We start from the raw sequence: 22,747 nt of genomic DNA on the forward strand, positions 1-22,747 counted from the left end.
CACAAATTATTTCTTTGGACCATTCAATGCACAATGGTGTCGTACTTTACGATTTGTGCCCACTCTGGTGTTAAGATACACAATTATATTTTATCCATATGTTCTGAAATAGGCTCTAACCTTCGTCCTATAAAATTTCAACAACCATGGTCTGTTTCTCAAAATGGCGCTATTAAGTGGACAATTTTGTAAACTTGTTTGCCGAGTAATTATATAAATATATCTTGTATAATTACAAACTTAAGTTAAAATAGTATCATTTTAATTAATGGTGTTGTATCTGTGTGATAGAAGCTATGTCCCTAATAAACTGGAACATTAAGTATCTTTTATTTTAGTTTCATCTTAATTTTTATATTCCTTTCAGGTTCCTCAAGCTGTACCAGTAGTATGTGCAAGGACTCTTCATGCATCTGCCCCTGCTCCAGGAATTGTAAGTTCAAGATTTGTAATGACAGAAAAGTTTATAAATATGACTCGTGATAAAATTAGAAGTTTTCATGATTTAACGTATTAACTAAATGCTTATGCCTAGGCCTATGGAGATGCTGTACATTTAAAACTTCATTTAATTAATATTTTGTTGGAATTGATATTAAATTAATGCAGTTATAAATCCGAAAAATTTGAAGCTCTTATTTTTCCCTATTTAGATATGTACCTATTCCTAAACTCTTAAATAAATGTTGTTTAAGTGAGCCTGATTATTGGAAGACTAAAGAGTGCTTCTGGTTCGTGTAACATCGACATTTTTCACTGTAGATCCCAACAGAAATTAAATTGTTATAAGTTTTTGAAATAAGACTATATTTCTTATTGATGTAATGGATTACCTATGTTGTTGTATAGACCTATGTGCTTAATTTAGTCCTGCAAAGATTAATTCTGTCTGAAAAAGAAATTAATTAAACATCTACGACAGTTCATCTTTTTGCACTGCAAATGTATAATGTATTGTGCATTACTAGTTGAAAAAACAGTACTTAATAATTTAGTTCTTCTCTACACAGCAAGCACCAGTATCAAAACCAGAAGGCCGTACAAAATGTACTTTGATTCCTGGAGATGGCGTTGGACCTGAGTTGATGTACTCTGTTCAAGAAGTGTTCAAGGTAGGTCCTATTTTTAGCGACTTTCCACTAAGCCTATTCCACAAAGGTATGGTGTTGTACAGTGCCTTCAACTTAAGACGCAACCCAGGCACCAGCAGGTGGGCAGTACTCTCAAGCGTTAACACCCAGCGGTGTTGTGCGGTAATTGAACTGCTAAGTGGCCCGATATGCATTCATACTACGCGTATATAGTGTTAGTTTATCTTTCGTGAAATTAATTTAATGGTGTTTATTTTATTACCTTAAGACATAAGTTACCTGTCATCATATCATAATCTCTTCACACGCACGCAAAAATAGCCGCATACTAGCAATACCAACACATAAGACATCATCGTATTCATCATCATACACAATCTCGCTCTCGTGCTTGTGGAATACCCTACCCAGTGACATCAGAGACTGTCGGAATTTAGTAGCGTTCAAAAGCAAACTTATTAAGCATTTCTTACTGCATAGAGTAGGTTTAATCTTTACTTAATTAATAAAAAAAAAATGTTTATCTCTTCTTAACTTTTACAATAAACTGTCTAGCTTTTATTAATTAGTTAATCTTTTAGTACTTTGATTTTTATTGTATCTGTAAATTTAATATTAATTGTAATTATAATTGTAATTGTATTCTTAATATTGTAGTTGTAATCCACTGGTAGAGGGGAAGAGAAGGCCTGATGGCCTTATCTCTACCAGGTTAAATAAAATAAATAAATAAGATGTGCAAAATGACCTCCAACTTCATTACAACGCCCACTTTCCTCGCAACTTGCTGATATGTATTTCATTTATGTAAGAGCAAAAGGCAATGGAAGGAAAGTTGCAAGGTTTAATCAGTCAAAATATCATCTACGATGCCAACTAGCTTATAACTTACCATGTTTATGAGAAATCAACGTTTGCAGGAACAGGTTGTCTGCAACAAAACTTCAAAAGAATGGCCTTGAGTTTGATTCTAGCTGGTTACACTGACTAACATATCTAGCTTGTAACTACCAAACGGAATGTTTTCGGACATAGGTCCCTATATGAAAGTTGTTCATAATTGTCTCCTCTATCATCCCTGTAATATAGTTACTGATTCATCCTTTATATGATTGCCGATGAGGAAATGTGCTGATGCCTGTTTTATCATGAACATTAGTCATATTGATCATATGTTAAACACACACTTTCTCCAGTGCATATTAGATGTTATGTTACTTCAGAGCACTTATAAATCTCCATAGATTTCGGAGTCCACACCTGTGGAGTAACGGCTAGCGTGTCTGGCCGCGAAACCAGGTGGCCCGGGTTCGATTCCCAGTCGGGGCGAGTTACCTGGTTGAGGTTTTTTTCCCGGGGTTTTCCCTCAACCCAATATGAGCAAATGCTGGGTAACTTTCGGTGCTGGACCCCGGACTCATTTCACCGGCATTATCACCTTCATATCATTCAGACGCTAAATAACCAAAGATGTTGATAAAGCGTCGTAAAATAAACTACTAAAATAAAAAAATAAAATAGATTTCGGAAATGGCTGGTTTCCAGGACTTTTTGCTTTCTTTCACTGTCCTGTACTCATCCTTGCAGTTTGTATGTATACAGTAATTGTGAAACACATGTATTATGGATGGAAAACACATTTAGAGCACCTAGTGGTGCAGTGCATCTATTCTGAAATATACCTTCCACAGACTTCAGTAACAGTCCTTAAATATTATATTCTTAATGCAAAACAGCACAACACTTTACTTTCGAAACATACGTTTTTCTGAACTTCATATCAAGTTACACTTCTTTTTTCTTTTCAGGCAGCTGGTGTTCCAGTGGACTTCGAATCATTTTTCTTCTCAGAGGTTCATCATACAATGAGTGCTCCATTGGAAGATGTTGCTAAGTCTATTTCTACCAATGGAATTTGCCTTAAGGTACAGAAATAATATAAACACTGTTTATTTAACCCTCTGCAAGCTGACCTGAAATGCACATGATGTAAGCTAAGTGGGCACATTATTTTCTTTGAATTGTGTTTTAATTTCATTTTAGACTCATGCGCAATAATAAACTGCATAAAATTACCTACTAATGACAGCACGTCTGTCTGTCCACACAAATATAAAACTCACCATCCATGGAACGGCTTTGTACTTACTTACGCCTTTTAAGGAACCGCTCTCACATAAGCCCGCCATCGGTCCCTATTCTGAGCAAGATTAATCCAGTCTCTACCATCATATCCCACCTTCCTCAAATCCATTTTAATATTATCCTTCCATCTACGTCTCGGTCTCCCCAAAGGTCTTTTTCCCTCCGGTCTCCCAACTAACACTCTATATGCATTTCTGGATTCGCCCATACGTGCTACATGCCCTGTCCATCTCAAACGTTTGGATTTAATGTTCCTAATTATGTCAAGTGAAGGACACAATGCGTGCAGTTCTGCGTTGTGTAACTTCCTCCATTCTCCTGTAAATTCATCCCTCTTAGCCTCAAATATTTTCATATATAATCGTCTGGATGGTTGTGTCGAAGATGATGGTGTTACCACAGTCTAGTATATAGTCACGAAGCTCAATACGTAATAAATATGCATCCATAAATAGTTGCTAACCACTAGGACGGCTACTATTGCCTCATTACAGACAATGCGAAATAGTACCTGCACAGTCTATTGTTCCTAGCATTGTCATAAACTCAAGCTTCGTGACTGTATATACTAGACTGTGGTGTTATCATCAGGTCACTGAGGCCAGAAACTTCCTTTGTTGTGGCTTTCAAGGACTTTTGAAACAATGGGATATTTGTCTGAACGGACAGGAGGATTATTTCGAAAAATTTAATTTTTGAAGCTGGAACAGGCATAATTTGCTTAATATCTGCTAGAAGAAGAAGGAGGAGGAGGAGAAGGAGGAGGAGGAGAAGGAGGAGAAGGAGGAGGAGAAGGAGAAGAAGGAGGAGGAGGAGAAGGAGGAGGAGGAGAAGGAGGAGGAGAAGGAGAAGAAGGAGGAGGAGGAGGAGGAGGAGGAGAAGAAGAAGAAGAAGAAGAAGAAGAAGAAGAAGAAGAAGATTATTATTATTATTATTATTATTATTATTATTATTATTATTATTATTATTATTATTCAGTTGTGTACTTGCAGGTGTTTTTTTATCTTGTTTTGCGACTTGCATATTGACTCCCTCATCTCGATTTTTCATCTCCGAATATTTGGAAAAAATGAGAGGAATTACGTGAGTAAATACAGTAATTTAAATTTCTTCATTGTACCATTCATACATTAAATCGCGTTTATATGTGACAATTTCTGCAAAACTTCTCTCTTCTTTAGTTTTTATTTTTTTTTTATTTTAGTTGGTTATTTAACAACTCTGTATCAACTACTAGGATATTTAGCGTCGATGAGATTGGTGATAGCGAGATGATATTTGGCGAGATGAGGCCGAAGTTTCGCCATGGATTACCTTGCATTCACATTACAGTTGGGGAAAACCTCGGAAAAAACCCAACCAGGTAATCAGCCCAACGGGAATCGAACCCACGCCCGAGCGCAACTTCAGACCGGCAGGCAAGCACCTTAACTGACAGCCATGCCGGTGACTGTCTCTCTTTTTTAGTTCCCTAAGATTTTCAATCGGATTAAGATTCGAAAATTGTCAGGCTGGTTAAAAACCTTTACTTTGCTGTCAGAGGAAGCATGTGGGTCCCAGAAACTTGGAATTGATCCCGTCTCATGGTTCCTTCTACAATGTAATGCTTAAGGAATGCTTAGCAAGCTTTACAATATAGTCATTTTATATTTTTCACCCTTGTGTATGTATTATTCATAACAAAAAATAACCTGGAAACAAAGCAGTTTTGTTGCTAAAACAGTTTTGCACAAAGTGTTTTTGACTAACAAATAACTCACTTTTTCCCAATCATCAGCAGTCTAAGTTCGATGCTTTTTTGTTCAAGACGAATGCTTCTTCATCATGGCTAGTTTTAGGAATGATTTCTTAGCTGAATCCCAACAGAAGAAACCCAACTCTTGATCTTCGAATGAACTGTCATTGGGGAGATCTTGATTTCAGCATTTCGCCTCTTCGTTAAGGTCATATATTGGTCTAATTTTTTTTCATTTTGTTCACTGTTAATATTTTTGTCATTGCAGGGTATCCTTGCCACCCCAGATTACAGTCACAGTGGAGAATTGGCATCACTGAACATGAAGCTGAGACGTGAGTTGGACCTCTATGCTAACGTAGTACATGTGAAGAGTTTGCCTGGTGTGAAGTGTCGTCATCAGAATGTCGATGCTGTTATAATTCGTGAGCAGACTGAAGGAGAATACTCTGCTCTTGAACACGAATGTGTTAGGGTAAGTGTATATCATACAGTGGCTTTGACTGGAGAGGGATCAAAGAATGTTGAAATTGATCTAAGACAGGTTAGATTAGCCCCAAGCATATCAGTCTCAGTGGATCTACTGAGTCTATTTTCGTTATTCTATTTTCCTGCTTTAAACATCACAGACGACCATATTTTATTTATTTATTTATTTTATTTTATTAATTTATTTAAATAATTTATTTAATTTAATTAATTTATTTTATTTTTTAAATTTATTTATTTAATTTATTAATTTAATTTATTTAATTAATTAATTTAATTTATATATTTAATTAATTTAATTTATTTAATTTACTTATTTTATTAATTTAATTTAATTTATTTATTGTATGTATTTAATTTATTTAATTTGTTTGTTTGTTCGTTTATTTGTTTGTTTTATTTATTTAATTTAATTAATTTTATTTACTTATTTAGTTTATGTATTTAATTTAATTTAAAAAAGCAGATTGGTTCAATTTCCAAAATGAGATAGAAGGGAGGTGTAATATACTGCTAGAATCAGAGTTCAAGTCAACAGATGAAATGAATAAAAAAAATTTGTGAAATATTATTGACAGCAGCCAAAACACATATTCCCAAAGGAAAGTTAAAGAAATATAGCTACTTTTGGTCTCCACCTCTATCTAAGTTAAAACACGAAAGAAATATAGCAAGAGTCAAAGCCGAAAGAACCAAGTGTCCAGAAGATGTACAAGACTGGAGAAGAAAAGCAGCCGCTTTTAAGAAAGAATTAATTACAGCAAAGAAGACCAGTTTCACAAATTTTGTAGAACATATGGACTATAGGAAAGACGGAAATAAAATCTACAAATTTCTTAATAAAACAAAATTATCAAAAAATACAACAGAACCATTAAAATATAATAACAAAAGCTTAACTACAGATAGGGAAATAGCAGAAGCCCTTAACAAATTTTATGCTCAGTCTCAAAGAATACCCCGAGCATACAAGAAAGAAGATAAAACTATTCACAAAACTATCAGAGAAACTAATAAACCAAAAGATATACAAAACGATATCTTCAATCAAGATTTTAACGACACAGAACTGGATCTAGCAATAGAACAATTACAGAACAAAAAATCTCCAGGACCTGACAAGATTCACCCAGAGTTTATTAAACACCTTGGCAGGAAAGGAAAAGAAATCCTACTTAAACTGTATAACACATGTTAGAAAATGACTGTACCATCCGACTGGAAAAAAGCCGTTATCATCCCGATTTTAAAGAAAAATAAATTCAATAGACAAGAGGGACACCTTAGCAGTATTGATTGATTTTCAGTCAGCATATGACTCAGTCTGGAGAAATAAATTAATTGAGAAGCTGCAATCAATAGGTGTGAAAAGTAACATGCTGAAATGGATAACCCAGTTTATTTCACAAAAATTTTGTGCTACAAAATATAATACATACATTTCCAAATATAAATAAACACACCGAGGACTTCCACAAGGTGCTGTTCTGAGTACAACACTCTTTAATATCTATACAAACGACCTTCCATCAATAATAAAAACTTCAGAAACCAAAATTGCTTTATTTGCTGACGACGTAGTCATTTGGACTCCAGGCTCTCCAAAAAAACTAAATTAATTAAAGACAGAATAGAAACAGCCCTATACAAAGTACATGAATGGAGCTCCAAAAACCTCATGACTATTAATGTAGAAAAAAGAACTTATGAATTATTCACTAAAATATAAACCAGTGACTATTAACATAAATTATAATGATAAACCACTCAAAGCAGTTGATGATGCCAAATACTTGGGCATCACTTTCGACAGAAAACTTAGTTGGAAAAAACATATAACAAACATCTGAGAAAAGGTTGAAAAGAAACTGCAAATCCTGAAAAGGTTAGCTGGTGCTAAATGGGGCTGCTCAAGGAGAGTCCTTAATACAACATACAAAATGTATATTAAACCAAACCTCTTGTACTGTTCTGAAGCATTAATAACAGCAGCAAATGCTAACATCAATAAACTTGAACAACTACAAAATCAGGCTCTTCGTCTAATCACTGGAGCAGTAAAATCCACACCTGTTGATGCCATGCTTGCCTTAACACAGATCTCATCAATAACAACAAAAATAGAAGAACAAGCACTGCTCCAACATGAGAAGATGTTACGACTGCCAAACTCTAAATGGACAGAAAAGAACCTCCCTTCTTCAATCCTTAAAATTCATAGTAGTTTCCTAGAAAAGGTAACACAGATTAAATCCAAATTGAACATTCCTAACACCAGAGAAAATTTACTCATAAGAGAAAATCCATTGGAATTACTGCAGCCTGCCTTCAGTTTGGAATTAACAGAGGAAATAAGTAAATCAGACACATCAAAAGAAATACAAAAACTTCTAACACTGGAAACGATCAATACTAGACACCCTACAGAAGAATGGCTACACATATATACTGATGGATCCACCACAGAAAACCTTACTGGAGCTGGAGTTACATGTACACATTTTTCCTTTTATCGTTCTGTTGGCAGAGACACAACAAATTATGATGGTGAAATAGAGGCTATACACATTGCTCTCCGACAATTATTAAATCTTCCCTTAAATAAATATAACAAGACAGTAATTCTTTCAGATTCTAAAGCTGCAATTCAGGGAATATGTTCAAATGCTACAAAGAAGTCAACAAAAATAAGAGAATGCTACAAAATGTTAACGCAACTCCAAAAAGTTAATAAGATTGTCCATCTCCAATGGATTCCAGCACACTGTGGAGTCATGGGGAATGAAACTGCAGACACACTCGCAAAGAAAGGCACAACAATAAAACAAAAGTCTAAATTTAATTTCTCATATTCCTCAATAAAACGCTTGATCACTACAAAATTTTCTCATTCATACCTACAAGAAATAGAATCAAATGCTAAAGACAAAAAATTGATTACACTACTTTCCAACCCAGATATAATCCCCCAGAGACCAAGGAAAACAGCAGTTGCAGCCTTCAGACTATTGACAAATCATGACTGTCTAGCAAGTCATCTCTACAGAATAGGTATCTCAGCTTCACCAATATGTGTCCTGTGTAACGATCCGGCAGAAATGAATGAAGATCACTTGAAGACCTGTGAAGCACTAAGATCAGAAGAAACTACAGTTCAAAAGTATTGGAAAGCACGACTGCTAATGGCTTCATTGCCAAATGCAAGGCACTAGACAACAACATTTATTAATTTAATTTAATTAATTTATTTTATTTTTTAATTAATTAAATTAATTAATTACATTTATTTATTTTATTTTTTTAATTTATTTAATTTTATTTAATTTATTTATTAACTTAATTTTATTTATTTATTTAATTTATTTGTTTGTTTGTTTGTTTGTTTGTTTTATTTTATTTATGTTGTTTAATTTATTTATTTTATTTATTTAATTTAATTTTTAATTAATTTATTTTATTTATTTAATTTGTGTTTGTTCGTTTGTTTTATTTATTTAATTTAATTAATTTATTTTATTCATTTAATTTGTTTGCTTGTTTATTTATTTATTTTTTAATTCATTTATTTAATTTATTTGTTTGTTCGTTTGTTTATTTATTTATTTTGGTAGAGTTAAGGTCATGAGGCCTTCTCTTCCACACTATCAAAGTGAAATAGTACACAATAAAACAGTGACAAAAATAGTAATATTAATAATCATACTTAAATATAAATATCTGTTTTTCATGCACATTAACAAGCTTACATAGGCTAGAATGAAATAGACTAAACATGATACATAATTGATTTACAATTCATATCCTAATTCTACTTTATGATAGGCCTAAATGACAATTTATATACACACAGAAGAACCTATAAAAATCAGCTAACGCTCACAAATCAATTCCATGTAAAAGCACGCAATTCTTAATTTTTAATTTAAATTGATTAACTGTTCAGGAATCTCTGACATGACGAGGTAAGGAATTCCATAGGCGACAAACTGACACAGTGAAAGAGGTTGAATAGAAAGGGTATGGTGACGAGGAATGGATAGTAAGGCCTGATGTTGATTCCGTAACGTTGTAAGATATTCAAGGTGAGTTCTCAGATATTTTGGAGTAGAAGTGTGTGATATTCTAAACAGAACAGATAAAGAATGTGCTGTTCTCCATTCTTTAGGTGGACCCATGAAAGAACTTCAAAAATGGAGTTATATGGTCATATTTACAAGTATTGCAGAGAAGTGGTCACACACATTATGAACACGTTGTAGTCTTTCAATTAAATTGATAGTTATATTTGACAAGAGAAATTCGCAATAATCAAAATGGGGCATCTCTAGCGATTGAACAATTCCTTTTTATGGAAAGGGGCAGACAATTTCGCAAATGATTAAGAGAATGGAGCAATGAAAATACTTTCTTACAGATGTGAGTTACTTGACTATTCCAGTTTAGATCTCTGTCCATTAATAATCCAAGATTTTTTACAGTATCGCTATACTTAATTAACGATCCATTTATTGACAGTCTTGGTATGGTTTTGTCATTAATTGTACTGAGCAAGCGTTGATGTTCCATTATAATTGTATGTGATTTTCTTGGTTTAACCTCACTCTGGTATACTGATGGCGTTGATACTGCTCCAAACAGTCCTGCTTTTCTTCTAACTTGCTTCAAGAACAGAAATTTTCTCGTCCTTTTCTTTTAAGACTGTTTCCAATTTCTCAATAATAGCACAATTTCTGTCAAGTGCAGCCTTTAGCTCCAACACTATCGCATCTCGCACCGAGTCCTTTATTAACTTGGCAAGTTCACTTAACATGGTGGGATCCTTCCACAATTTCTGTACACTGCGTCTAACACTGTTGTTAGCAGCTGGAACCTCTTGGTTTTGGTTTCTTCTTCCCATTTTGTGTCAAGTAGGAACTGAGTGTTAAATACACTGATATAACACAACTTACAAACACCTCTGAAAAAATAAGCAAACTCATGAGCCGACAAGCGTTACACTCTACAATCCGCCATGACACTCCATCATCAGGGTACTAGAGACATCTGTCTGCAAATCAAGAAATCTGGGTGAGGATAATTGAGTCTGGATCTTAGATATTGAGAGAAAAATAATTTTTGTGCCATGAAATCTACGATACAAGTGCTATTTCTCTTCCAAAAGGATCCATGCTAAGGATTTTTATTCCTTTTGCCTGGGTTCGAACCCGTGAACTTGCATCTAATAGCAAGCTTGGTAATTACTGTATATCATTGAGGACAATTACCTCAAAACTTGTATATTTTCATGATTAATAACAAAAAAAAAAAAGAAATTATAACCGAGAAAGGTGACCTGGCATTTGGGAGATCGTTGCTTCAAATCCCAAGGCTAACCAATATGAACGGGAATTTTTTGTGGTTTCCTCGATCATAAAATAAATAAGAGTCTAAATTATTTAGAAGGTAAATGCTAGATCGGTTTCCATTTCCACTACAGAAGTTGTTGTTGTTTTCTAATGCCAGACTTTTGACAATAAAGTCATTTGACCTCTTGCACTCCAATATTTTTCAAAGATATTATCATGGCCAGCCACTGAAGCACAGATTTTGAGGTGTTCCGAATCCATTTCTTGGTTTGAGTTGCACAATGGGCAGTTAGGGGACTGATATATTCCAATTCTATGCAAGTGTTTGGCCAAACAATCATGGCCTGTTGCCAATCTAAATGCAGCTACAGACTATTTTCGTGGTAAATCGGGAATTAACTGTGGATTTTGATGCAGAGAGTCCCATTTTTTCCCTTGAGATTGTGTTATCATGAAAATGGCAAGTTGTAGGCTATTCAAGTGAACACCATATTTTAACGTTTTGGTGGCTACTTCATTCACACACAACCCCCAGAATGTCTAGAGAACCACACCTGCTGTTGGTCGATGGGTCCACTGGACGTAGCTGGGAGATCTTGTTGATCACCAGCTTTCCCTCCTTAAGCCAGTGGAGGACGATTTTAGTGCCATAGCAGGTCAGCACTAGGAACAGAAAAGTAGAAAGAGGAGGAAGGAAAGGGAAATGGACCCCTAGACCTCGAATGCTCTAATGCCATCGGGGTCGAAGAAAGTAAGAGTTCAGTCAGAGGACTGGATAGGAAAGGGTAAAGAGGGAATTAGGTATTGGATAGAGGAAAATTATACCAAATTCAGTCATTAACTCATCAAGCTGACCAGTGCTAATTGATGAGTAGCCCCTCCCTTTAGTTCAGCTCGTAAAATTATGCTTACTAACAGCTGCACCATGGGAAGGTAGGGATGGGACATTGGGTATTTGTCCAGGTTGGTTCCTTAAAGCCTTCAATGTGAAGGATTAATGACTCTCCCCTGTATCCGACAGATACCCTTTTGCAGCCCCACTACAGAAATAGACATAATATTTCGCAAGACAGTCCCTACTGATCATACTTGGTGAACATGTGTGCTGATATGGCTGATAATAACATTGGGGTTGGAAGACTGCAACAGACTACAAAAATACAGATATTTGGTGAGCCTTCATAAGTCACCAGGGGAGACCAGCAACTCCGTACGAGCAGTGGCGGTTCCTCGGGGGAGGGAAGGGAGGAACGTCGTCCTCACATTTTCTTCTTTTGAAAGTAAATACCAAATAAAATATATGCCTTGAAATTCGAGGAAGATTCGATAATTTTTAAATTCACAGCTATAAGAAAAACTCGGTTGATCGAGTTTTAAACGACGCGCACTCATGTGCTGTAGAAAACTGTGAGAAAGATGCAAGATTGTCTGTGTAGAGGAAAGGCACTCCATTCCTCCTCTACTGCAGTTAACACACATAGACAACAGCGCACTAGCGGCCAGAGAAAGAAGCAGAGTTTTAAAGCAAGTAAATGAACGGAGAGGGAGGAGATCCTCCTCTGAATCAGCGCATGGGCGGGAAATAGAAACCGACTGGTCATGCAGCAAGCTCGTTACTGCTGCCATCTAATGATCTTGCATTCAACCAGACTAGAACACATCTAGGAGGAGGCACAACAAAAACAGTTTTAACGCAACACTTTGAAAGACACCATATAAACTTTTTTTTTTTTTTTAATTATAAATCAAAAATATTATTCATTGCACTTTATATAGGCTACTATTCATGGTTTGAAACTTTCGTGGATATTTGAAAGTTAAAGTCGGGTTTATGTAAAACAAAGAGGAAGTAGTTTTAAGTAGTTGGCCCCTGAAATTCACTTCTATTCATTGTTTACTAGACAGGGCAACAGCCAAGTTGTCAGTTTTGTACAAATATATTTGAAACTGAAAGTAGGTACTCCAAACTACATCATTTTTAACATAAAAAATTAATCGGCCACCGGCAGCTTTGAACAATAATGATAGTATGACTTCACAAGAACTGACATTCTTCAAAAGTATGTGATACTGAACTTGTAAAATGTACATGTAGCAACACAGACCACGTGAGTGGGTGCAGTATTGTCGCTTTCCTCATATTATTTCACATTCCCATTTCCATTTCCATTTCTGTAAAACGGTTCCAGTTACGAGTTAGTAGCTAGTCTCTTCCAACACGTGTGATGCTGTAGTGTGCTCGAAAAATGCTACGAAGTTGTGAATTTCCTTGTAATTGTTAATTTGCGCAATTATTCAACAATGAATGGAAGTGAAATCATAATATATTTTGGACAATTTAGGAAACTCAGTTTACAAGAACAGATTATTGCTATACAGAAGGGAAGGCCAACCCCAACACTACCTGGTCTTACATGTATGCATGTAGGCTAATTTGTAGCATGTTTCATTCAAGAAGGTGTCATTTAGTGCTGTTAACTTCTTTCCGCCTCTTAAGAAATATGCAGGATCCGCCACTGCGTACGAGTTAACTAATTTCTCATAAAATTCTGTTGCAACAGAATTATGTATATGCCGGCCATGTCAATAAAAAAAAAAAGCAAAACTTTTTTTCAAATATGTTACAGGGTGTTGTTGAATGTTTGAAGATTGTGACAAAAGCAAAGTCAGAACGTATTGCTAAATTTGCTTTTGATTATGCAACAAGGAACAATCGCAAGAAGGTAACAGCAGTTCATAAGGCAAACATCATGAAGCTAGGAGATGGACTCTTCTTGAGGAGTTGTCAAGATGTAAGTGTCACTAAAGTTTTGTATATGTGAATATACATTCTTCAAATTTGACGTGGTCCGTTATTTGATTTAATTGTTCAATTTTTATTTTTAGATTGCAAAATTATACCCGAAGATCGAATTTGAAACAATGATTGTAGATAATTGCACCATGCAGATGGTCTCTAACCCACGTCAATTTGATGTGATGGTGACACCTAACTTGTATGGCAACATTGTGGACAACTTGGCGTCTGGATTGGTAGGAGGGGCTGGTGTTGTAGCAGGAGCTAGCTACAGTGCTGAGTGTGTTGTTTTTGAACCGGTATGTATTTTCATTATGGGCAAATTCAGTAGAAGAGGAAGTTCTTCTGATGAGTCTTTTCGCTTATACTTAATCCATGTCCATCCTTCTGCTCTTTCCTCGCTCCACACAAAGATTAAAAGCACAGCTAAAACTTCTTTCATACACTTCCAATCAGATTTAGGCCCATTACTTTAATTTTTGTTTTGTTTAGTTCAGAATTCTTCCTTAGCATTTACTTCACAGCTTTCCCTTGTCACTGTATTATAAATTGACATTATTCAAGTTTCAGTGCCAGTTTCATCAAGCTTTGTTAAAATAACGCTAACAGCATGTTAACTAAACTTATTTACAAATGACTTTTGAAGAATCCGGAGGTTCATTGCCACCCTCACTTAAGCCCGCTATCAGTCCCTGTCCTGAGCAAGATTAATCCAGTCCCTACCATCAACTCCCTCAAATCCTTTTTAATATTATCCTCCCATCTACATCTCAGCCTTCCCAAAGGTCTTCTTCCCTCAGGTCTCTCAACTAACACACTATATGAATTTCTGGATTCACTTACAGTAGCGTGCAAATTAATCCGAACACGACATATTTTTACATTTTCTGTCATTGTTGGCCTCACAGCTGCTCATACCGCTTTAATTGACATCTGTAGTACGTGTAATTCCATTGTTGAAGGTCTGTCGTTATTATTTTTTTTATAATATGTGACATTTTGCCTGTCGTTTTGTACTTACAAGCATTTCAGTTGTGTTGAAGACTTAATACTGCAATCCTGTGTACATTCTGTCGTCTTCACAAATGGATACAACTCCACGAAAACAGTCTAAAATTATAACATTAGCAGAGCATTCTTCTATGACACAGAGGCAAATTGCTGCAGAATGTCACATCGGTTTGGCTACTGTTAATTCGATCATAAAACGATACAGGGAGACTGGATCCATCACACCCCAGAAAAAAGGAAACTGTGGCTGGAAAAGGAAGACTTCACCTGCAGATGATCGTTTAATTGTCAGGAAAAGTAAATTAAATCCTAGACTAACTGCTGTCGACTTAACCTGCGAGTTAATGGCTACCACTGGGGCGAATATTCACGTCACAACAGTGCGGCGTAGGCTTTTGGAAGCAGGACGAAGGGCCCGTAAGCCTATTAAGAAGCAACTGCTAACCCCTGTTATGTGCAAAAAACGCTTAATGTGGGCAAAATTACATCAACACTGGACAGTGAATGACTGGAAGAATGTACTTTTTTCCGATGAGTCTCATTTCGAGGTCCACGGCCACCATGTTTCTTACGTACGGAAAGGATCCGAAAAAGTAACAGCAGCTCATCTCCAACAAGCACCCAAATACCCCCCTAAAGTAATGTTTTGGGGTTGTTTTACACATGAAGGGCCTGGAGCATTAATACCTATCAAGGGAATGATAAATTCTGACAAACATATTCACTTATTGGAAACCAGAATTGTACCCCAGCTGCAAAAATCATTTCCGGATGGCAGAGGTGTGTTCCAACAAGACCTGGCACCATGCCATACGTCTCGAAAAACTACAGAATTCTTCAACAAGAAGAATATTCAGGTACTCCCCTGGCTAGGCAACTCACCCGACATCAACCCCATTGAGAACTTGTTGTCAATTTGCAAAAGAAGAATGCAAAAAATGGATTGTTCTACAAAGGAGAAGACGATTTCTGCCCTCATTGGTGTATGATTTCACGATGAAGAAATGAAGAATATTTGTGGGAAATTAGTGGAATCCATGCCAAATCGTCTCAGAGCTGTTATTAGGAACAAGGGAGGCCACATAGATTACTGAGGTATGTCTTAGATCCTTTTTTTATCCCGTTTGAGTGTTTTTGGATAAGTAATTACGTTCGGATTAATTTGCACGCTACTGTATATGTGCTATATGCCCTGCTCATCCCAAACGTCTGGATTTAATGTTCCTAATTATGTTAGGTGAAGAATATAATGCCTGCAGTTCTGCGATGTGTAATTTTTTCCATTCTCCTTTAACTTTATCCTCCTTACCCCCAAATATTTTCCTAAGCACCTCGTTCTCGAACACCCTTAACCTCTGTTCCTCTCTCAAAGTGAGAGTCCAAGTTTCACAACCATACAGAACAACCGGTAATATAAATGTTGTATAAATTCTAGCTTCAGTTTTTTTTTGAAAGCAGACTGAATGACAAAAGCTTCTCAACCTAATAATAGCAGGCATTTCCCATATTATTTGTTCTGCATTTAATTTCCTTTTGAGTGTCATTTGTATTTGTTACGTTGCTCCAAGGTATTTGAATTTTTCCACATTTTCAAAGGATAAATTTCCAATTGTTATATTTACATTTCGTATTGTTATGAGAAATAATCATATACTTCGTTTTTTCGGCACTTACTTTCAAACCTATCTCATTACTTGCTTCAAGTAAAATTCCTGTTTTTTCCCCAATAGTTTGTGGATATGTTCACTAAAATGTTTTTAAAAATTAAACATACTTTAAGTGTAATAGTGTTTCCTCAATCGTTTGAAGTACTTTGGTATTAAGAGCAATGTTATGTGAATGGTTCTCTCTTTACATTTGTCATGCTAATATATAATAAATATATCTGTGTTTTAGGGTGCAAGGCATACATATTCCGAAGCTGTGGGAAAAAATGTGGCTAATCCTACAGCAATGCTCCTGTGTTCTGCTAAAATGCTGAGCCATGTGAATCTCCAGTATTATAGTGACATGATTAGAAATGCAGTTAACAGAGTCCTAAAGGCTGGAAAGGTTAGTACTCAAATGCGCCATTAAATAGGGTGAGCACACATTCCATATAAACTGTTTATGTGAGATTAGGCAATAACATTAACCTTCAGTCAAGCTGAACTTGTATTCTTTGGTTGTATAAATATTTATTCAAGATCATTTCGTCTTGATCTAAGATCAAATCAGATCTGGAAATTTTTCTCAGTTCAAGCCATTTGAACTTAATTTAGCAGAAGCTAAATAATTCTCTATAAGAAATAGTAAATACTGTTTGTATGTATTTATTTACACTGCAAGTGGGCAAGCACCCGGTGGCAGTGGCATACACAATATAAACAATACACAATAAAATGATAAGCAATACACAATAAAATCATAAACAATACACAATAAAATTTACAATACACAATACAATTTAACACAATAATTACAATTAATAATAAAACATAAATAAAATACCTTAACATTAAATACCTTACTCTATGCCGATGATCAAGTCATAATTTCCAATTCAGAGGATAATTTACAAAGAGGATTGTATACATTAAATAAAATATTAAAAGATTTTGGGATGGAAATTTCAGCACAAAAATCAAAAGTAATGGCATTTTTAGAAAAAGACCTAGTCAGAAGTAAGATAATACACAATAACCAATGCCTCGAACAAGCGCAAAATTTCAATTATCTGGGTTGTGAAATATCTTATCAAAATGAAAAAGATGTGAACAAGAAAATTACCAAATTTACACAAATTCTAGGAATAATAAACAATACATTAAAAGCTAAATTAGTACAAAAATCTACAAGAATAAAAATATATAATATACTAGCATTACCCTCCCTTTTATACGGAAGTGAGATTTGGACATTAAAGAAAAAAGACATGAATAGAATCAAAGCAACGGAAATGAAATTTTTCAGGAGGACAGCAGGATATACTCTTTTAGATCGAAAAAGGAATGAAGAAATTTTCGAACAATTAGAAGTAGAGTCAGTAGAAGAAAAAATCAGCAGATACAAATTCAATTGGCTAGATCATGTAAGAAGAATGGAAAATTCAAGAATCCCAAAAATTATGATCAATATAAACCTAGAGGACATCGTCGACCAGGAAGACCTTTAAGAAGACTGCTAGATGGGGCCGAAACAAGTCTAGAGGGGCCTAATTCGTGAAGGATGATGATGATGATGATGATAAAATACCTAATTTTACAATACAACCTACATATGTATAGGCCCTACATAAGTATCAATAGTCTTTCACTTTACTCTCATCTCACTCACTGTAGTGGCACTATGACGCATTTCACTGACACTTTAGTACACATTTCACTGACACTCTATAATACATTTCACTGACACTATAGAACACATTTCATTGATGCTGTAAATTATCACTGATCGGAACTATTCACTGCACTGTAAAACCATAACTCCACTGACTCACCTCGCTTCACTGATACAACAGTTCAAATAAGACAAATAATTACACCCTTATGCATACTTATAAACAGAACTACATTTAAGCTAAACATTTCTAGTCTAAGGCCCTCTTACACGCTATTTTTAAATAATTTACAATTCAAACCAAGGAAGTATCTCGTCAGGCTAAGTAAATACTTGTCACCTTAAAAAATTAAATGTTAAAATGTCACCTTCCTGCAAGTAAAATAGGATTGGAATTTTGATCACATGGAGAGAAATGTCTGTTTTAATATTTCACTTATTAGTTCACAGTGGATTCCTTCCAATTGTGATATGGGGGAAGTGAAACAGCAAACTTCTTGGCTAAAGAGGGAACTGGAATTTGTACTGCGATTAATATAATGGACTTGTATTTTACTCTGTAAAACAACTAATCAAAAGTAAATTCAGATCTGCCCAAAAACAAAATTCAAATGGAGCAAAAGATCCCATATACTATCGTAACTACTGACACTACTTTCTGGAATTTTGTATTTAGAATATCACAAATTTTTATAGAACAGGAAGGGTAACATTAGTAGCAAAAGAACTAGCTAGATATAGAATAGACTTCGTGGGAGTACAAGAGGTTAGGTTAGATGGGAATGGCATATTGCCAATAGAAGATTACTTGTTGTACTATAGAGAAAGAAACAATAATCATCAATTAGAAACAGGGTTTTTTATTCATAAAAGAATAAAATCAGCAGTAAAAAAGGTCGAATTTATCAGTGACAGGTTATTGTATTTAGTACTTAAAGGTAGATAGTGTGATATGATAATTATAAATGCTCACATCCCTACAGAAAGAAAGACAATCATATAAAGAATAGATTCTATGAGGAATTGGAACATACTTCTAATCAGTTATCTAGACATCACATGAAAATTTTATTGGGGGATTTCAGTGCTAAAGTAGAACGAGAGGATATTTTTAAACTGACTATTGGAAAAGAGAGCCTACACGTAACTAGTAATGATAATGGAGTTTGCCACATGAAAAAAAAAAATGTAATTGTGAAAAGTACAATATTCCCGCATAAGGATATACATAAATGTACTTGAACTTCTCCAGATGGCTTGACAACCAAATAGATCGAATCTTGATAGATAAACGATGGATTGTTCTGTATGGTTGAGAAACTTGGATTCTCACTTTGAGAGAGGAATAGAAGTTAATGGTGTTCGAGAATAAGATGTTTAGGAAAATATTTGGGGCTAAGAGGGATGAAGTTGTAGGAGAATGGAGAAAGTTAGATAATGCAGAACTGCACGCATTGTATTCTTCACCTAACATAATTAGGAACATTAAATTCAGATGTTTGAAATGAGCAAAATCCAGAAATGCATATAGATTGTTAGTTGAAATACCTGAGGGGAAAATACCTTTGGGGAGGCCAAGGTGTAGTTGAGAGGATGATATTAAAATAGATTTGAGGGAAGTGGGATATGGTGTTAGAGGCTGGATTAATCTTGCTCAGGATAGGAACCGATGATGGGATTATGTGAGGGTGGCAGTGAATCTCCGTGTTCCTTAAAATCCATTTGTAGGTTAGTAACTCAGAGTATGTTAAATCTAAATCTATATTTAATATTAATGTAGTATACTAGTGGCTTGTGCAGCAAATGCTGCAAACTAAGTTCATTAGACGTTCAAATAAGCATTTTTCAGATTTATTTTCAATGAAGAATACCAGACATTCTGAAAGTTATTTGCTTCCATAATAATGAAAGATACTCTCTCTTGAGCCAATACTGAAGAGAACCATGCATATAAATATCTACACCACACCACCATTAAATATATGAAAAAGACCCAACCCCACATGATTAATAACTATAAAAATATTTGATTTTTAATAATATTATTATCTTATGTAAGTTTTATAGCTTTCAGCAACATATACTATATATATTATATAGCCGCCACTCAGTAAAATATAGAAATCAAAATCTAATTTAAGTTATTCTCTACATCTACTTATATAACCCCAAAACATTTCACTTTCATAGCATCAATATAGCATTAATATGTGTAATTAATGAAAAATAATCACATCACGGCATTAACTACAATAATATTTCATTTCTAATGGTAATAATGTCATCAAACCACCTCAAGTTTTGTAGTTTTTAATATCCAATACACAGCTGTACCCAGAAAAGTACACACCACAGAATCGAACTTGTAAATTATTTTTGGTAAGTTAGGTTTTTAATAACCAATTTAATTTGAGCTCTAAATATGTCAGCATCATTGCAGATCATGGCCTTCGTGTAATATTGTTTACTGTAGTGTGTGTTTTGTTTTATTCTGAAATGCAATTAGCTAGTTCTCAAAACTGATGACAGATGGATTTTGGAAAATAGGAAAATTATGTTGACATTTCACTGAAAACTACTATTTTTCTGAAAAACTTTTGAGTTCCAAGCTTCAAAATGAGGGGTCATTTATTAAAATACATTCAGCCATTTTCCCGTAATTTCCATTACCAGTTCAAATTATATATATAGATTCATGTTTTTGTTCCATTGTTTTTTTGTTCACAGGTGAAGACGAAGGATCTGGGTGGCCAGTCAACAACTAATGAATATACATATGCTATTATTAACAATCTTCGTTAGTAAACTCTCATCTCTCTAGTCACGGTACCTACTTATTTTATTATGAAAGAGATGGAAGTAAGGATCTTAGATCCTAACATTGTTTACTGCATGGATTTCAGTTTTGGAGATTACTGAGTACTCATATGCGAGTAGAACATAGAAGATGATATCCAGTTTATCTGGATGTAACTACAAAAGTCAACATATTGTTGATAATGGAAGTATTAAGTGGAGAGTTATGTATACACAGTTATCTTTTTTCCTCTTGACAATAAGTAGTAAATTTTACAGGGAGTATTAGGTTTTGAAAAGTCTGTGAACAGTTTGGAAAAGCAGCAATTTTTAGGTTACAATTTTTATGATAAGTTCCGGAAAATCACTGTTAATACAAAACATTTTTGTCTTGGATGCTATTAGTAAAGAGATGAAGGCATCTAGAATGTATATGAACAATATTATAGCCACTGTAAAATTGTTTTGATGTACCTGTAATTACGTTTAATTTCTTGAATTACATCTTGTAACAGAATATCAGTGACAGTGTAAAGTGATAATTTTTATTTTAATTTCGTTAATATATCAAAATCTCTGTGAAGTTAAAAATTGTAAGAACTTTTAAATTTGTTTACAGACACAGTATTATCATTCTGAGGTTTCGTAGCAGTCAATCATTGTCTGGTTAAAATCAAATGCATTTCATTCTTATTCCTTTTAAAGATATTTGTAAACATCCTTGTGTCATTGTTCATAAATATTTCAGTAGTCTCTTCAGTATTTATTACAAGTATAGAATTGTATTTACATTGAATTTGAAATTAATTTATTTATAACTAATAGAAAAAAAGAAATTTTGCTGTTTTCGTTTTCAGAAAGCATTAAAATCTCAGTTTCTCTCTTATTGTTAATTAAAAATTTGAAGTTCATTTCTACAGAAGTGTAATTTACAGTGTATATAAAAATATTTGTAAACATGTATGATATTAATAGGAAATGCTTCAAATATAGTGTGTATCTATAGCATGGAATCATGTTTACCTATTTCAGGTGTATTTATATTGCGTGATAGCTCAAAAGAGTTTTGTTAAAATATGCCTTTCAACAGTACATAATAAATAACATTAAATATCAGAATTTTGTATGATTTGTGTTTGCTTGCACAGTAATAAGTAAGGAACAGATTAGGATCTACAATGTTCTTTGCATCACTTAAACCAAATAAATAAATAAATAAATAAATATATATATATATATATATATATATATATATATATATATATATATATATAATATATATATCTGTGGCCGGGAGGAAAAAGGTCAAGTAAAAATTTTATACTTTTCTGGAGAGCAGTAGGAAGATTGAAATTGGTGCCAATTATAGAGTTTTTTCCTGGATATTATTTGTTTATATTTCTTCTAAAATAGGTAATGTTGCTCATTTAACAATTTTCTTGATTATTTTTAAAAATAGCCGCACGTAAGCCCTTTTAAGACTAGAAGCCAAACTGAGTAGAAGGGACTATTAAAGATAAGTCCTTTTTCATATCAAAGTAAATGAGAAATGTAAATTATTAGAAATGCAAACTGGGTCTTAAACAATTATAGGACTGTTTACCCTGGTTCTTAAAGTTTTAAAAGGAAAGGGCATCAGTATGTGATAAAATGGCTAAAATACAAGTTAGACCTTTTTAATAGGTAAGCATGGAAAGAAAACATGTGATGGTTTGTAAGGAATAAACTATTAAATATTCTTAAGCCCTTTATTCTGTGTGTGCTCGATTCAAAAAGTACTTAGGACATTTGGTAACACTCTATAAATCCAGTCAGTAGTCTTATTTGACTTTAGCCGTTTTACCAGATTATAGAGAATTGTTTCTGCTTTCAGAATATATAAAAATCTCATTTTCACAAAATATTGACTTAAGACCTTTTTCCTCCCTGCCACAGGTATGTGTATATATATATATATATATATATATATATACACACACACACACACACACACACACACACACACACACACACACAGTAA

General features: G+C 34.2%; 1 protein-coding gene across 1 annotated transcript; it reads left to right on the top strand.

Moving 5' to 3' along the window:
• Positions 1-93: 93 nt before the first annotated feature.
• Positions 94-21,846, top strand: Idh3b (isocitrate dehydrogenase [NAD] subunit beta, mitochondrial). The gene is made up of 9 exons (XM_069817935.1): positions 94-205; positions 368-433; positions 1,011-1,112; positions 2,900-3,016; positions 5,240-5,446; positions 13,433-13,597; positions 13,692-13,901; positions 16,510-16,665; positions 20,659-21,846. Exons 1-9 carry the CDS (start codon positions 164-166, stop codon positions 20,731-20,733), a joined length of 1,140 nt encoding a protein of 379 aa, XP_069674036.1. The 5' UTR covers positions 94-163; the 3' UTR covers positions 20,734-21,846.
• Positions 21,847-22,747: the final 901 nt, after the last annotated feature.

The sequence above is a fragment of the Periplaneta americana genome, chromosome 1 (genome assembly GCF_040183065.1).
Source record: "Periplaneta americana isolate PAMFEO1 chromosome 1, P.americana_PAMFEO1_priV1, whole genome shotgun sequence".
NCBI lineage: Eukaryota > Metazoa > Arthropoda > Insecta > Blattodea > Blattidae > Periplaneta > Periplaneta americana.

Coding starts and splice junctions, on each gene's coding strand:
- Idh3b (XM_069817935.1), top strand. CDS start 164: ATGGCGCTATTAAGTGGACAATTTTGTAAACTTGTTTGCCGA. Junction 13,598..13,691: donor TCTTGAGGAGTTGTCAAGAT/GTAAGTGTCACT, acceptor TTTTATTTTTAG/ATTGCAAAATTATACCCGAA. Junction 13,902..16,509: donor AGTGTGTTGTTTTTGAACCG/GTATGTATTTTC, acceptor TCTGTGTTTTAG/GGTGCAAGGCATACATATTC.